The sequence below is a fragment of the Mustelus asterias genome, chromosome 22 (genome assembly GCF_964213995.1).
Source record: "Mustelus asterias chromosome 22, sMusAst1.hap1.1, whole genome shotgun sequence".
NCBI lineage: Eukaryota > Metazoa > Chordata > Chondrichthyes > Carcharhiniformes > Triakidae > Mustelus > Mustelus asterias.
In genome coordinates this window covers 5,969,274-5,987,808 of record NC_135822.1, presented here as the reverse complement: position 1 = coordinate 5,987,808, position 18,535 = coordinate 5,969,274, and the positions used below count along the sequence as shown (strand labels likewise).

At 39.9% G+C, this 18,535-nt stretch overlaps 1 protein-coding gene across 4 annotated transcripts in view; it reads left to right on the top strand.

Moving 5' to 3' along the window:
- The first annotated feature begins 1,610 nt into the window (after positions 1-1,610).
- clstn1 (calsyntenin 1) overlaps positions 1,611-18,535 on the top strand; it is a 75,910-nt gene continuing 58,985 nt past the window's right edge. For 2 of the 4 annotated variants that reach the window (XM_078238694.1, XM_078238692.1), the window contains exon 1: positions 1,611-1,764. In XM_078238694.1, coding sequence (XP_078094820.1) covers positions 1,683-1,764 — 82 coding nt within the window. In that variant the 5' untranslated portion in view covers positions 1,611-1,682. The remainder of the gene's footprint in view (positions 1,765-18,535) is intronic. The other 2 variants (XM_078238691.1, XM_078238693.1) reach the window with 2 other exon arrangements.

Below are 18,535 nucleotides of genomic sequence, written 5' to 3'. Positions count from 1 at the left end.
CTCCCTCATTCTGAAGACGTGCTGGTTAGGTGCATTGACCATGCTAACTTCTCCCTCAGTGTACACGAACAGGCGGCAGAGTGTGGCGACTAGGGGATTTTCACAGTAACTTCATTGTAGTGTTAATGTAAGCCTACTTGTGACGTTAATTAATAAACTTAAAACTTACATTTTGGGAAGATTGAGTACAGGACAGTTTGGTCAAGCTTTGCCTTAGGCAATAACGCAATGGGGGTAGCATTAAATCAGCCCCCTATTATATGCCCATTGAGCTGATTATTGGGTAAGCAATCTCACAAGTATTAGATTCAATGCCACCTTTGGGAGACATGATGTGGAGATGCCAGCGTTGGACTGGGGTAAACACAGTAAGAAGTTTAACAACACCAGGTTAAAGTCCAACGGGTTTATTTGGTAGCAAATGCCACTAGCTTTCGGAACAGACTGTCCCTTCGTCAGGTGGAGTGTCTGCGTGGGTTTCCTCCGGGTGCTCTGGTTTCAGTCCAAAAATGTGTGGGTTAGGTTGATTGGCTATATTAAATTGACCCTTAGTGTTGGGAGAATTAGCAGAGTAAATATGTGGGGCTACTGGGATAGGACCTGGGTGGGATTGTTGTTGGTGCAGACTTGACCGGCCGAATGGCCTCCTTCTGCACTGTTGGAATTCTATGAATAAAATATCTTTGGATACATAAAAGCCTTTATAACATAAGAAAAATACAGATAAAGAAAGAAAAACATTTGGCTTATCCAAGTTCATCCCTTTAATACATATATCATAGAATCATGGAATCCTTACAGTGCAGAAGGAGGCCATTCAGCCCATTGAGTCTGCACCGATCACAATCCCATCCAAGCCCTATTCCCGCAACAAATTTTCTCCACTTTGAATCCTCACACATGCTTATTCCCCAGGCACAAAGTAAAACATAGGAAAGAGCTGGAGCAATGCATGAGGCTGGCCTTCCAGATGTTTCCTTGAGACCTGGGAGAGTGCTTCCAATTGGAACAGATGAAATCTTTAACATGGCACAGTAATGTAACAATCAACTTAATTCATTCCCTGGGTCCCTGCTTGGTAGGTGCCCAGAAGCCAAGTAGCTCTTTGCAAGTGAGGCTTCAAGGTTGTGATTAGCCTTTGGAGGCCAATGGGTCTAAAGGGGATTGCAGGAAACTATTGCTTTATTTCAGATGAATATATTTGTTGCTGCTATGAAAGGCGCTAACAAATTTCTCATCTCAAATGAGATCTAATAGAATAAGTTGTTGTTGTGGTTGAGGGGCTGAATGGCCTGTCCCTGGGAGCCCTTGCCCCTTGAGCTGTCACGTGAGGCTCCCAGCTGGGGAGACGTGACGTCAGAGACAGGGGAGGTGGAGGGGGGCCAAATGGATGACGTCAGGGGGCGCTGGGACGGGGCGGGGTGGAGGGGGTGACGTCAGCGGCCGGCGCAAGGGGGGGGGACGGGGGAGAGAGAGGCCGGTGGGGGTGACGTCAGCGGCGGGGCGTGGAGGCGGGGCTGCGGGCGGGTGACGTCAGCGGCGGCTCGCGCCGGGCGGGGCGGGGCTGCGGGAGGGTGACGTCAGCGGCGGCTCGGGCGGGGCGGGGCTGCGGGGCGCGAGCGGCTGAGCGGAGGCGCCGCCATTTTAGCGATCGGCAGCCGGGCGGCGGGAGTGGGAGCAGCATGAATCCCGTCAGGTGTAAATTGTCCGCCTCGATAACCTGCCTCTTACTGACCCTATCCATCGCCGTGTCCGCCGGCAAAGGTGAGGAGAATCCCTGCCTCAGTGACTGAGCCGCAGTTTGGGGGGGGTTTTTTTTGGTGTTGTTTTGTTGCTCCTCTGCAATCATCCCTGCTTGGCTCCGGCCATGTTCTTGTGGATGAGGAGGAAAAACATTTATCTTCATCTGTTTTTATTTGTCTTCAAGGGATCATGCGGGTGCATAGCCTTTTAAATTAAAATCAATTATTCATGATCTATATTTGGGATGAGGAACCCCAATCTCCCCCCCCCCCCCCCCCCCCCATTTTCCCTCTATCGGGATGTGAAGAGGGGGCATTCATTTATTTTTAATTAAAATCTTTCAGGCATCACAGGAATCTGTACAGAATACTTGTCAGGGGTTAGTTATTTCCTCCCCCCCCCCCCCCCATCGTTTGGTTGTTTGCCTGACGACTGGATGGATATGCGCTGGGGTGTGGAAACGACCTTCATCTAATTTTTCTCCCCCCCCCCCTTTCTCTTATTTAATTCACATTTGCAGAATCTTCTCTAGCCTTGTAAAATCTGCAGTACATTTGGGAAACGCGACCTGTTTTTGCTGCTTTTCCCCGAGAGTTCGTCCCCCCCCCCCCCCCCCCGCATTGTGGGTTTGGTCATCTTAGGGTTAGCAAAGGGCCAGGCTTTGTTTTTATATAGATCCACATGACGTTACTTTAAACTGCAGTGTGTATTAATCTTAAATATTCATGGTAATTAAAGGATTTTCTGTCTCCCGATGGATTCCCAGTCTAACATTGACTAAACGCTCCATGTTTATTTCCTGGCTTTCCTTTCTCCCGAAAAAAAAATGTTTTCTTCTAAGATTAAGGAGTTCATTTGTGTATTTTTGGACAGTCTTGCATCAATGTGTCATTCTTAAAAGGTTTGAATAATTTAAACACTGCCTTTTGATTTTTTTTAACGATAGAAAAGTTTTTTTATGGTCATTGAGAGCTTGTTCAAAATTTAAAAATAGCTGTGTTACACTAAGAGGTTGATAAATGATCATGTCATTCAGACTTTCTAAAAAAAATGCTTAATGGTTCATATTAAATATTGATTATCCTTTTAAAGCACAAAAGTCGACGCATTGCAGGTTCTTTGATCTATACCAGTTACTTGTAGTTTAATGGAATGATTCAAATGCCAAGCTGTATTTTTAATGCTAAAAGAAGATTTTGATGAGAAAATTCAGTTGTTTTGTGGAGGTGGTGCATGTAACAGATGTTGACAGTGGTTCCTACTGAGAATATAATTGAAATATTGAATGCTTTATTGTTCTGTATCTTTTAATTATACCTCAATGCTACATTGTAATAGAGTCTAGGTGTCTAATTTATAGTGCTTCCCTCTGTGAAACATTCTTTCAAAATCAGAGCATTTTCCTTCGTGTCTGTAAAGGATTCTGCTGCAACCTTGTTTTGTTTGAATATTTTTATATTAGCATAGAATTATATCAACTGCTTAGGAATTGCTGAGTGCTGAAGTAACATTGGAGAAATGCTTTAACACAAGCTGTTCTAATCTTGTAACTTCAAATTTTAAATCGGCTCTTTTGCATTGCTAAGTTCTGTCATTTGAGTTTTTGCCCCCTCTCGCAATGTCATTTCATTTGCTGTTTTTACAGGGCAATTTCTGAAAAATAAAGGGCAAAAAATGAAAGGTTATTGAAGATACTTGTGATCTATAGAAAAAAAAATGCATTGATATTGAGCTGTCTGGTCAAATTTGTTGTAGATAAAAAGGTTTTTAATTAATGTTAAATGATAGACTTCTGAATTTTGGGTATGGTTCTGTTTTCTGGCAGATATGAAAAGATTGAACAAATTCTAAACTGTTTTGGACACCATTGAATGGCATAGATTGATACTTATATTTTAATAAAATGCTTTAATAGATGGAAAAAAAATTGTATGTCTACTCAATGCAGTTTAAATGTGCACTTTTTCTTCCAACTTTCGTGTGCAAATGCAACTGAATACTCAAGGAATCATTCCTAGTGTGTGGTATTTTTGTTTTGGGCTGGTGGCCTGGTTGGCTCCAGCACTTTATTTAGGGTGATTTCAGATTCAGTCAATTTTGCAAAGCATTTCAGAATTTAAAAGCTTTTTTTTAACTGAATGCATACAATAAAGTGTATAAATCACGGACGGGCTAGCTGTCTTCAGTCTAATATCCTTTTGTGCCTTGTTGCAAGATTTGTTTTAATTAGATAGAGGTTTTCAGTCATGAGAAATAATACATTTGTTTCAGAATTACCTCATTAATGGTGTTAGTTATTAGTGGGCATTCTGATTTATAGATAATTACTGTGCATGTGTTGGGGGGTGGGGGCGTTATTTCAATTTACTTTGTGCATATCTCTTTAAAATTCCCTTAATGTTTCATTCCTCCATCCTATCTGTTGCAACGTTCATAGTTAGATTTTTATCTTTCCAGTACAGCCAAAAGTGAGTATCAACAGCTACAATGCGTACTTCCATTCTTTTGAAGTGTTTTTTAACTACAGGTAGCTGTAATACAATAACCATTTGGACAAAAATTGAGATTCAATCTCATGTAAGGTTATTTTAGATGTTCTTTAAGATCTCAATTCAAATGGATTTTAATGGAGAATAATGCTTGCAGGTTATCAGGATGTGTCTTTTCATTTTACTCTGATGTAGTACTATTTCTAAACAAAAGCAGTAAAAGTACTTACTTGAGATTCAGTGGGAAACCTAGGAAATAAGCTTTCTGTTGCATTTTCTTTTTTGAAATCTCTTGAGTATTTGCATCATTTAATTTGCAAGGGCACAAATTACAAGCTCAGTACAATGTCCCAAAGTGCTTTTGTTATCAAACAAAATTTGACAAACATTTAAGGCGATATTAGGACAGGTGACCAAAAGCTTGTGGTTTCAGCACCTGTTGAGCTGAGATGGGCACGATCTGGCAATGTTACAGAGGTGGCAATAGTCTTAGTGATGGCATAGGTATATAGTTAGAAGCTCAACTTGGGAGTCAGATATGATACCAAAGTTGCAAACAGTCTGGTTTAACCGCAGATAGTTACCAGCAAGAGGGATACAGTTAGTGGCTAGGAAATGGAATTTGTAGTGGGAACTGAAGGCATTGATTTTGGTCTTTATTTAATTGGAGGAAATCTCTGCTCGCCTAATACTGGATGTTGTGAAAGCAGCCTGGCAACTTAAAGATAGTGGATGGGGTGGAAAGAACTGGTAAAAAAGCTGTGTTATCAGTGTACATTTGTAAACTGACACAGTTTTCTGATATTAAGGTGTAGAATGTAAATGAGAATAAGTGACCAAGGATAGATCCCAGGGGTCTACCAAAGGTAACAGGGTGGTAAGAGAAGACATTTGAGCATTTTCTAGCTGTGACAGAATGGATGAGAGTCAATTTAAAAGCCATAAGAACTAGGAGCAGGAGTGGGCCATTTGGCCCTTATAGCCTGTTCCGCCATTCAATAAGATCATGGCTAATCTTTTCCTGGACTCAGCTTCACTTACCCGTCCGCTCACCATGACCCTTAATTCTTTTACTGTTCAAAAATGTATCTATCCTTGCCTTAAAAATATTCAATGAGGTAGCCTCAACTGCTTCACTGGGCAGGGAATTCCACAGATTCACAATCCTTTGGGTGAAGAAATTCCTCCTCGACTCGATCCTAAATCTGCTTCCCTTATTTTGAAGCTATGATCCCTAGTTCTGGTTTCACCCGCCAGTGGAAACAACCTCCCTGCTTCTATGATATCTATTCCCTTCATAATCTTATGTTTCTATGAGATCCCCCCTCATTCTTCTAAATTCCAATGAGCATTGTCCCAGATTACTCAGTCTCTCCTCATAAGCCAATTCTCTCAACTCCAGAATCAATCTAGTGAATCTCCTCTGCACCCCCTCCAGTGCCAGTATATCCTTTCTCAAGCAAGGAGACCAAAACTGTACACAGTACTCCAGGTGTGGCCTCACCAGCACCTTATGCAGCTGCAACATAACCTCCCTGTATTTAAACTCCATCCCTCTCACAATGAAGGACAAAATTCCATTTGCTGCCTTAATTACCTGCTGTATCTGCAATCCAAACTTTTTGTGATTCATGCACAAGGACACCATTGCATGCTGCAATTTTTTATCATTTAAATAATAGTCAATTTTGCTGTTATTCCTACCAAAATGGATGACCTCACATTTACCAACATTGTACTCCATCTGCCAGATCCTTGCCCACTCACGCAGACTATCTATATCCCTTTGCAGACTTTGTGTCCTCTGCGCACTTTGCTCTGCCATCATCTTAGTGTCATCTGCAAATTTTGACACACTACACTTGGTCCCCAACTCCAAATCATGTATGCAAATTCTAACCAATTGCGGTCCCAACACTGAGGCACACCACTAGTCACTGATCACCAACCAGAAAAACACCCATTTATCCCCACAGTTTGCTTTCCGTTAGTTAACCAATCCGCTATCCATGCTAATACATTATCTGTACCAAAGTGCACCCTTATCCTATGCAGTAGCCTTTTGTGCAGAAGCTTGTCGAATGCCTTCTGGAAATCCAGATACACGACATCCACCGTCCCTGTTGTCCATCGCACTCATAATATTCTCAAAGAATTCCACCAAATTAGTTAAACATGACCTGCCTTTCATGAATCTGTGCTGCCTTCCCAATGGGACAATTTCTAACCAGATGTCTCGCTATTTCTCCCTTGATAGATTCAAGCATTTTTCCTACTACAGAAGTTAAGGTAACCGGCCTATAGTTACCTGCCTTTTTTCTATCTCCTTTAAACAGTGACATCACATTTGCTGTTTTCCAATCTGTTGGAACCGCCCCAGAGTCCAGCAAACTTTGGTAAATTAGAGTCAGAGATTTACAGCATGGGCACAGGCCCTTCGGCCCAACTTGTCCATGCCGCTCTTTTGTTTTTGCACCATAAGTGCATTTGTTATTTCCCCTGCCATCTCTTTTAGTACCTTGGGATGCATTCCATCAGGGCCAGGAGACTTGTCTACCTTTAGCCCCATTAGCTGACATTACATTGCTTCTTGAGTGATAAGGATCATTTCTAGGTCCTCACCTGCCATAGCTGCCTTGACATTGATTCTTGGCATGTTATTTGTCTTCCACTGTGAAGACCGACACAAAATACCAGTTCAATGCCTAGGCCATTTCCTCATTTCCCATTATTAAATCCCCCTTCTCATCCTCTAAAGGACCAATGTTTACTGTAGCCTCTCTTTTTTATAATCTGAGCTAGTTTACTCTCATAATCTATCTTTCTTTTCTTTATAGCTCTTTTCGTGGCTTTCTGTAGGTCTTTAAAGATTTCCCAATCCTCTAGTTTCCCACTAATCTTTGCCACCTTGTATGCATTTTCTTTCAATTTGATACCCTCCTTTATTTTCTTAGATATCCATGGCTGATTGTCCTTTTCTACAGTCCTTTCTTATCACTGGTATGTAATTTTGCTGAGCGCTTTGAAATTCCTCAATTGTCCCACTATAAAGTTTTTGTTCCCTGTGTACCTTAGCCATCTCCTCCCTCATCCCATTATAGTCTCCTTTATTTAAATACAAGACACTGGTATTGGATTTTACCTTCTCGCGCTCTATCTGTATTTCAAATGTAACCATACTGCGATTGCTCCTTCTGAGATGATCCCTAACTGTGAGATCATTCATTATTCCTGTCTCATTACACAGGACCAGATCTAGGATAGCTTGCTCCCTTAGGTTCCATTACATACTGTTCGAGGAAACTTGCAGATACATCCCATGAACTCCTCTTCAAGGCTGCCTTGACCGACCTGGTTTGACCAATCGACATGTAGATTAAAGTCCCCCATGATAGTTGCCATACCATCTTTACATGCATTAGTTATTTTCTTGTTTATTGCTCGCCCCACCATGTTGTTGTTTGATGGCCTATAGACTATGCGTATCATGATTTTTTTTCCTTACTATTTATTTCCAATTTCCACCCAAATGGATTGTGTTTTTCTCCATAGAACTATGTCATCTCTCTCTACTGCTCTGATGTCATCCTTTAAATATCAGAGCTACACAACCTCCCTTATCTTCCTGTCTGTCCTTCCAAATAGTATACCCCTGGATATTTAACTCCCAGTCGTGACCATCCTGCAACCATGTCACTGTAATGGTTTGAAGTATGCAGTATATACAGTGCTATCTCTTCTTGTAACTGCTCTAGAGCCCAGGTATATTTGGTGAGTTAGGTCTCTTGCTGGTCTGGCTTTGTGTTTCACAGTTTGATCTTCAACTGCCACAATGATTTTTCAGCAATTGCTCTCCTTCCAGTGTGCACAATTCTCCCTACTTTGAAGGCTGCTGGAGATGTTTGTAGAAGAAATAAAGTAATTTTGTTTCTAGATCATCTTGCAGTGAGCAACATGTTACATGATACATTAATAAAATTAACTACTTGCAGTGTCAAGTCACATTGAGAAATGGACGACCTTCAGCTAAGATATACAATGTTTTATAAAGAAAGCAAATAATGTTATCCCATGGGTTGGAGGTTTATGTTTGGCTGTTCAAACAGTAAATTTCTGATCTTGGTTGTAGTAGCAGAGAAATTAGTGATTTGAGGTGGTGTGCTCTCCTGTCTGAGATGCTTATAAAGAGATGTTTTGTGCCATTTACCCTCCCACCTGTAGAATAATCAATTTAAAAATCATACATTTGTGCGCAGTTTGCCAATTTTTTCCATTAAAAATTCAAATTCCTTTGTCCCCATTTATAACTTTGAACTGCACCCTCTCCCTGGTCAATATATTCCAGTATCACCACTGCTGAGTATGGTTACAGTGTGGGGGAGTAGGTGGTTCCAATTTAAATCGTTAACTGAATTATGTCCGTGTACCCGAGTCAAAATATTCCTTGGCCTCGAACTCCATTCAGCTTAAGATTCCATTTGATCCTGGTTCCCAATCCACAACTAGATCTAGTCTAGTAAGGTCATGAGAAACCTCGAGTTGGGGATTGTCATTTTTTTGTGATCTGAGTTTGAATCGAGTTCAGCCAATTGTAAGTGAATGAGCCTGAGCAGTTGAACAAGTCCCTAATGTTGAAATTTACACAGATGCCATGATACAGTCTAATAGGTGAGAGCCTTCATCTGATTTTGTGCTTGTCTGATGCTGGCATTTTACTTAGATGTTGTATGGTGTTCTCCTTAATCCTTTCTCGAACCACTGATCTGAACTCATAATTTATTCTTTAACCATAAGAGCGGCATGGTATGTTGGTACAACTGATTCTGTGCTTGAACCTGTAATTGGTACACGTTAAAAACAACTTGTGGCTGCCTTGTAATCAGTCTACTTGCAACTGTTGTATCACATGTACTAATCACCAGAGAAGGCTTTGTCTTAAATTAATGACTATTGTACCTTCAAGCCACGGTTAACTACTAGGAAATCGGATATGGCACACTTAATGCAGAATATTGTTCCTTCACCAAGTTCTCAAGGTCCAGGCATGTACGAAAATCAACAAACAAGTCCTTTTGTTAGAATTTTAGTATTTCATCCGTTTTATAGTAGGCAGTGCAAAATGCTATTGAATTCTCCTCAAAGCTGTGATTGTATTCTTAATTTCCCTGCTATTTGAATTGCTTTTTTTTGATATTACACGTGATTAGGAATTACAATGTTTGGTTTCAACATAGCTGGGTTTAAATATTGGATTCTGAATTGACAAAACTTTGCTAATAATTGAAAAGCAATGAGGTATGTTGCTGATATTCAACTATCTTGCAGAAAGAAGCTGAAAAACTATTAGGAAAAATCAAGGATGGGGGTTTAATCACCATTTCAAAATATTACCAGTCCTGTATTCTTCAGCTGTACTTGCTAAATCAGGCTTATATTTTTCAACTCCCTAAAGTAACTTGATTTCAGTGTGGGTGAAAATTGCTATTTATATTTCGAGCTGTTCTATATATTTTGTAGAGGACACTGAATGAATAATATTTAGTACTTACTTGGTCTTGTATTGACTTTTGCAAGCTCAGATAACAGTTTTTTAAAATCTTGTTTTTGGAATCATGAACAATTTGGACAATTTTGGAATGTTCTGGCAACTTTCATGTTTTTCTTTCCTTTCAACATTGAAACACATCTTTTTTGATAATCCAGAACTATTTAAAATTCAGTTTTTCACTCTATAATTGTTTTGCCCAATTTATAAAGCAAACCCCTGATTGATTATCTTAGGTCAGTAATTGTCGTTATTTTCAAATCCTCAGTCTGAATATTCCATTTGTGCACCAATGTAACTTCATAATTCTGATGTTGTTTACATTAGTTGTTTGTTGTGGTTTGTTGAATGAGTTGAGTTTTTCAAAAATATTATTTTGGAAGGAAGAGCCTGTTACCGGATTTCTTTTTTTTAGCAGATGGAAATGATTAAATTGAGTAAATTAGCACAATTTGCAAATATTTAATTTTGAGGAGTTGTATATTCTGCAGTTTGAAAACAACTTTTTTCAAATTTTGTTTGTATAATAGCAATGTGATATGCGGCCTGGTCAGAAGCTACTACCTTCAAGCTGATCATGACTTCTTGAAAATAGAAAATCTCTTGTTCATTCTAGAATTACTGAAATTTGAAAAATAAACTTTTTTCTGTACTTTTCACTTATCTGGCTTTTGTTGGATAGTCTCTTTCATCTAACCCAAGTCGTTATTCTTCATGCATCAGTCAACAATGAGCAGACTGTCCCATTGTTGCTTAGTCTGATCCTGTTCACACCAGGACCATGTGCACTTTTTAATGAGGGTCAGTGAATATCAATTGTAAACAGGAACAATTCATTCTAGAGTTGTTGGTTTAAAAAAATTCTCCTTCTGATTTGTTGTTGGTTTAAAAAAATTCTCCTTCTGATTTGGGGAGCTGAGGCCAGTTTTACACCAACTTGTACCCTGACTGAAGCCGATTTTCGCTGCAAAGACCTGGGATCATCTTGATAACACAATTGTGTGTGGCATTTCATTATGCACAGTATCAATTGAACATCAGATTCCATATGTCTTTTGATGAATGACATCTATCTTTCCTTACTATTGCTTGATCTCTGGCACAGCAAGTATATTATTGGTATCTGTTGTGACTGGACGTTTGATTTTGATGTGCCAAATGAGCATTCGTTATGTTAACAAGGCTCTTCTAAACTTACCAAAATATCTATTTCTTTCTTTGCACACCCCAGGTATTAATTAACACTTTTTTTATTATTTACATTCCCGGTGTTTTTCTCTAGAGACTTAATTTTGATCCAATTTTTAATCAGTATGCTTATAGCAAAATACTTGGCAGTAGATAACCTGCCACATTGCACATGAGATTGTAGTCATGGATGTGCTGATATTTTTGTGATCTGTTTGGTTTTAGTAACCCTCTGGCCCCAAATACTCAAATAATTATGACACAACAATTTTGGGCTGTAGAGGTGGATGAATGTTAAAGGCATTATCCAGCACCCATGGGGGAAGAAGAAAGGGAATCGGCAAAGAAAATGCCACAGTTCTGGAAGCCTGCAAGAATTAATTCATCTGAAATGTTTTTGCACCTACTAAGAGCTATTATTTTAAGAGATTTACTAGTGTCAATGAAAAATGTGTATATAGAGCGACAATGCAAATAATGTCAAAGACAAGGAAGATGCTTACAATTGTGTGAGAGCAGTGCTTTTCATGCTAGTTTCCTGAAGCGCGTGCCTTTATTAACTAGTCTCAAGCCAGATGTAAAATTGCCAGACCTTGGAAAACTTGGCTGCTAGTTAAATCTGTTTTGGGCAGTCTTCCAGGCTGCTGGTTTTGGCCTGTCCAAGGACATTTACAGCTGGCTGTGAGACAGGTGGCTGTAGGGTATATAAAACACCTGAAGGAAGGTAAAGCTGTGGAATAATCTGAATTTTAAAAAGTTACAACAAAGAAATGGACCTGGGGAGATATCTTGAACGGAAAAGGTGAGCAGCGAAAGATGTTACATAAGTCTTTGATCAGAAATAGTGGCTCGCACTGCTGTCTCATAGCGCCAGGGACCCAGATTCGATTCCCGGCTTGGGTCACTGTCTGTGTGGAGTCTGCACGTTCTCCCTATGTCTGCGTGGGTTTCCTCCGGGTGCTCCGATTTCTTCCCACAGTCCAAAGATGTGCAGGTTAAGTGAATTGGCCATGCTAAATTCTCCTTCTGTGTACCCGAACAGGAGCTGGAGTGTGGCGACTAGGGGATTTTCACAGTACCTTCATCGCAGTGTGAATGTAAACCTACTTGTGACTAATTTTAATACATTGAGTCAGATCCTACATGAGGAGAGATGCTTAGCAAAATAGATAAAAGCTGATTTTTATATTGCACAAAATGCCCATTTTCTCTTGGCCAACAAGAACACTAAAATGTGCTCGACAGATTTACTTGTGTGTTCAGGAATTGTTTTGTTTACTGGTGCAGTACAAAGGTCAACATGAAGATAGCTTTAAATAGGGGTAAATCAGAGCTCTCTGGAGAATGTAATCCAGCCTGGTTACAGCTGATGCACTAAAAGTGAATCTGCAAATTCTTGCAAATAGTAATTCTGTGACAAAAAACTGCTACTGTAAGATTTAAAGTAATCAGAAATAAATATGGCACATCTTAGCTGGGGCAGCTATTACTTCCGATTACTAACAGGGGATATCAGATTAAATTTGCTGTCCTGTGATTCCTGTTGAAAAATGTATGCTAGGATATGGTTTCCTAATGACTTGCTAATCTACAGTATAACATTGCACATGAAGGGCATGTGGCATCATATGAGCAATAATTTTGGTGGGGGAGCAAATGTTGAAGATTTGAGGAATCGTGGGATTAAATTTATACCCAAATGCTGGTTAGCCAAGATTGTTTCTCATTTATTAGTGATATTGTTTTTTTTTGTGTATCTGAAGGATATTAGCACTGAAGTATTGAATATTTTTGCATTCCAGACACCGTAGTGTTGGCACCAAACGCTGTCAGGTCAGGAATAATGCAGGCAGCTGCAGTGTAACATTCCTTCACTGCCTCATTGAATTCTCTTGGTCTCAACCTCAAAACACACTCCTAATGCACCCGCACAGCATTTGTATATCCCACAGGCAACCTATGGTCCTTGACTGAAGTTGCCATTTATTCGGTGGGTATGTGTCCATTATCGACTGGGATGAAGCTGCTGAATACATTTTATATTGTAACTTTAACATAACAGACTAGAAGTATTTAACCCCAGCTGTCTTGTGCTGCATTCGCATTCTGATTGAAGATCATTTTGAGTAATTTGCACAAGTAATCTGAAATAGTAAATTGCTAGAATCAGGAAAGCATTATGAGCATGTTTCTGGAATAGCAGCTACTTGGTCACGCTGGTATGAACATTGGGATCCATATGCCGATTTAGTCTGTATTCTCTTGGTAGCTATAAAGGTTCCACCTGTTGATGTTAGATTTTCCTTATCTGGAACAATGGGGAGGTTCCCTTTTATTACTTACACTTGCCTAAAATTAGCTGCTGGTTAACATGAGATGGAATGATATTGTTAACAGTTCACTAAACTGATTTCCCTCTTACACCAGAAGAATGGTGTGGTGGTTTGGTTTGGTTTGCTTATCTTTCATTCACCAATGCAATCCTGACTTTTGGGGAAAAATTATATTCAAGTCAGTAATATTATACTCTGTAAAATTAACTGCTGTTAGTAATGAACTTGTAACTACCTCTACTTTTGCCCTACTGTTGCAGTTGAAAATAGTTTTTCAGCATGCATCCCAAGTTGGAAAGAGAGTTAGTTTTGTATTGATGGTTATTTTTCACCATTCCTGCTTTTATTTTATTGAAGTATTAATGATAACTTTGATATCACACTGACTTTGGCCTCTTGACATCAATGGGTAGCTAGATGGTAGATGAAGTAAACTTGCTGCCAATTCTGCTTGTAACACCTTAGAATTAAATAATGTTTAGTATGCCTGAGCATGCCTTTTTAATCACTTGTATACATCCCCTCTTCCACTGAAAAAGGGGCAGCTAGCTCTTATGTCAATCAATGAATTCATACTAATGTCATGATGTGCTAAATAGCGTAGGAAGATGTATGTCAGACTGCAAAGGAGGAATATCTGGACAGTTTGAATCAAAGCAAATTTTTGAGACACATGAACGTTATTTGAAGATTGGTTGAGAGGATTGCACATCAGATGCTTTTTCTCAATAGAGAAGTGCATTCGTTCAAATGGTGGGTGCAGTTGAGCTTTATGGAGCGTTAGTCATACAGCACATTAGGAATCCATTGAGTCCATGTTGTTCAGGTGTGGCCACACCAGCATCTTATACAGCTGCAACATAACCTCCCTGTATTTAAACTCCATCCCCCTCACAATGAAGGACAACGTTCCATTTGCCTCCTTAATTGCCTGCTGTACCGGCAAACAAACTTTTTGTGATTCATGCACAAGGACACCCAGATCCCTCTGCACAGCAGCATGCTGCAATTTTTATACCATTTTAATAATAGTCCATTTTGCTGTTATTCCTACCAAAATGGATGACCTCACATTTACCAACATTGTGCTCCATCTGCCAGACCCGTGCCCACTCAGACTATATATATCCCTTTGTAGACTTTGTGTCCTCTGCACACTGCTCCACCACGCATCTTAATGTCATCTGCAAACTTTGACACACTACGCGGTCCCCAACTCCAAATCATCTGTGTAAATTGTGAACAATTGCAGTCCCAGCACTGATCCCTGAGGCACCCCACTAGTCACTGATCGCCAACCATTCCCCACTCTTACCCCCACTCTTTGCTTTCTGTTAGTTGGCCACCCTCTATCCATGCTAATACATTACCCGTAACGCTGTGCACCTTTATCTCATGCAACAGCCTTTGGTGTGGCACCTTGTCAAATGCCTTTAATGGTTTTAACCTCTCCATGCCTCTTACCCATTGCCTCCTTTTTAAGAAGCCCCTTGCAACAAATGTTTTTGACTTAGGATTTTTGCCGTGTGTGTGTGTAATGGGGTGGGTTTTAACGTCTAAAAATGTATTTCAGTTGGATGAGATGTGAAAATTGAAGAAATCTCAATTATCTTTTAATAAGAGTGTGCACAGTGAGGAGATGATTGATAAATTTAAATACGAGGCTGCATGCCTCACATTTAACTTGTCTTTCAGGTTTAACTCTGGCTGGCTGGGGAGGAATGCTTCATGGAAGAGTTAAATGCCTTTAACTCTGCTTGTGGGAGAGGAGGAGTAGGACAGCCACTTCCTTCAAGGTTACCTGCTTCATCTGGGGATATTCAACCCTTCTCCCCCAATTGCCTGCTACTACTAACTGAGCTGCAGGCTCCCTGCACTTGGCCTGTGACCCCATTCTACTCCACAGTGTTTGCAACCCAATAGTGGGACAAGTCCATCAGACTGGTTTTCAGGCATACAGACTGCTGAGAGAAAAAGACACACATTGTGACATTGAAATGTACAATGTGCAGGCTCAATGGAAATATTTCCAGCCTGCCAGGTTAATTTGCTTTTAATTTAGTAATGGTCTCTTGTGATTGAATCATGTTGGTCCTCAGGTAATAGACAAACCTGATTTGCCAGAATAAAGCAGAGGTAGGGGTAGGTTATGCAATTTGCATGCATACATAAATTGTATTACATTGCCATTGAATCCTTCCTTTCTTACATTCCCTTCCCAAGTAAGCTGTTAATAGTTACATTGTTATATTCCACTTAGAAAATGATAAATACTTATTTTATTGCCATTACTCTCTGTTTGCTTAACAATGGGAGCACTGTCTAAATCCAGGAAACACTGGCAGCACTCACTTCTGCTGACTTTTCTTAAGCGGTGAAAATTAAATATTCAATGTATCGGTTATATTAAATATGGCATAATGAGCATAGCTGTGCTCACTGGTGTTCACAGAAATACTTGTGCTTAAATAACTTGGCTGATTCACTGCTAAATAAAAAATTGAAACATGTCCAAAAATGTAATTTTAAAATTCTTCTTTTAAATTACAATCCCTATTTGTGTGCACCCTCATTTTGGCTTCTAACAGTTTTTGTGGCATTTTGGAGTGGGGAATTAGGAAACTCATGGATATTAAATTTTGGATTCTGGAATGTCTGATAATTGGGTAACAGTTCTCACTTGATAATCTGTTATGGTAAAGTGACAATCCTACAGGATTTCTTCCTCCTCCCCCCGCCCCCCCAATAAACCCCCTCCCCCATAAACCAAAATAGCTGACATTTAGCTATGCACCCCACTGCTGTGTTTTGGCAACTCACTGAGGAGTGATACTGTAACCTTTCTGCTCTTTTGTGACTTGGTTCCATACTGGGTCATGTATTTTTGAGGGGGAAAAAATCAAATACGTAGCAAATTAGTCAGTATCCACAAAGAGAAACTTTATGGCATTTATCGGCAATTTGCATTTGTAAAGTGCCTTCAACACAAAAGCACTCCAAGGCACTTCAGAGGTATAATCAATGCTAAAGGAGAAAATTATTAAAAGTGGCCACATTGGTTTTGAAATGCAGGATCTAAATACAAACAAAATTCAATATAATTGCCTTTGGGGAAAGCGCAGTGCATTGATTTTTATGCCCTCTTTCAATTGCGTTCAATAAACTATAGGCATGCAAATAAAGTGGGCATTGTACATTGGTCTGCAGACCTCATCAGGGTTGTAAGGTAGGATACTTGCTCACAGCTCATAAACAACCTAGTGGGATTAATTCAGTCTGATTTAACAAGACTAACGGTCACTGCAGCTGTTGGTCATAAGGAACACAGTATGTACACAATTTCCAGACCCTCAGGATACAAATCCTGATCGTTTTTCAGGGTAGTTTTATATTGCAGAGCATTTGTTGCTCTAGTTATTACCAAAGTGTGCTGGGGGGTACTGATACCGTGCAATCTGCTCTGTTTACTTTTCTGGATGCATTCAGGTACTAAAAAGTTAGATGATCTGGCCGTGGATCTTCTGCAGTATTGGGAAGATGGAATCAGTCAGGATTCGGGAATGGAAAAGGCAGATTAGTGGCTTGTTTACTGACGGCATGCCAGTGGCCAGAAAAATTCCAAACAATTGGTAGGTTGTAACACCAGAGGTGGCAAATTAATTTAATTGCGCGCACTCTATCAATCCTCACACCCTGCAGTGCCTTTTCATTCATTCTCCAATCCTTGACTTTTTCACACAAAATTACATTAGCTTTCATTAAATTGCATCCACTTTAAATTTAGCATAGAGACCTGATTGTTTTATATATTTACAGGAAGTCCTCAGTTAGTTAATTGATTCTTGGAAAAGCAATGTTATGTGAAATGATGTGAAAAATGGGTGCAATATTATAAAAGGGGGTACATTCTGAGGGAAAAATTTTGGAATATACATTTCCATACTAACATGCATATTGACATTCTAAAGTTAAGGAAACAGGATAAATTTATTGTTGATTTTTCTAATGCGAGAAAGCTAAGGAACCATCAAAGTTTGGGTTCTTGCCAAGCTGTGGAGCCTAATGGCAGAGTGATATTAGAGGTGGGTGTTATTGGAAGTTGGGTGGACTTTCAGAAGGGCATTTGGACAGGGTTTTTTGAGGATCTTTTGGAGGGCACAAAGGACTCTTTGCAGCATCCATTAAAGGATTCTTTCCAGTGATAGCTGTACTTCTGTTCACTCTTGAACCCCTGCATAGAAGGCGAGCAACTCTGCAACATCCTTGGTGTTTTAGCTAATATAATCCAATTTACTTGCCCATTTCTATAATTGTCTCTAGGACTTTCTCAATAGGTTTCACATAGCCTTAAACTTGGCCCCAACTTCCTCTGTACATCGCTCATTGGCTGAGGTAATTTTATTTCATACCAATGATATTATCAATGGCATTAACGGTGCTGTAATTCTTCCAAAATATTTTTAGGGTAGGGTAGTTTACCACCACCTCCTGAAGAGCAATAAATGCTGGCCTAGCCAGTGATGCCCACATCCCGTAAAATGAATTAAAAAAAACATCACTTTCAGTTTCCCTGATGGCCTGTCCGAAATCTTTTCTATGATAATAGGCATTGAAGGTTGCAATCACCCTTTGATATAGAGGCTATTCAACAAAGCCTTGTACCTGGTGGACAATGCTCCTGGCCATCCTCCTGCTCTTGGTGATGGTGTCAAGGTAGAAAGATGACTGTAACATTATCATTGAGGCCAGCAGGATGGCCTGATGGCCAGGAGCACTGTCCATGAGATTATTTGCTCAACTATAATCCTTGACAGCTGGACAAAAATAGACCGTAAATCAATTTTTAGAAAGCTGCTTGGGTTACCCATGCTGCCTCCTTTGTCCTCCACTCAACAGGTAACTTGTTCTTTGAATAACTTTTCATTGTCCTTGGTGATTGGGAATGGGACATCAGCATGTGATTCACTTTAAAATCGCCAGCTGCCTTTCCACCAAGGAGCAATGTCAGATGATCCCTTGCTGCTTTAAAGCCTGGGACATGTATTTGAAGAGAAGGAAAGAGTATGTCCTGGAAGGCATCCTTTTCCAGAATAAATCTGTTTCATCAACACTAAACATTTATTGAGTAGTGTGTATCCACCCTCTTCCAATGATTTCATTTAATGCTTTAATGAAGGATTTAGCTACTTTTATCATTGGGTGCATGCAACTTCCAACAATGTTATACAAGTTAGAAC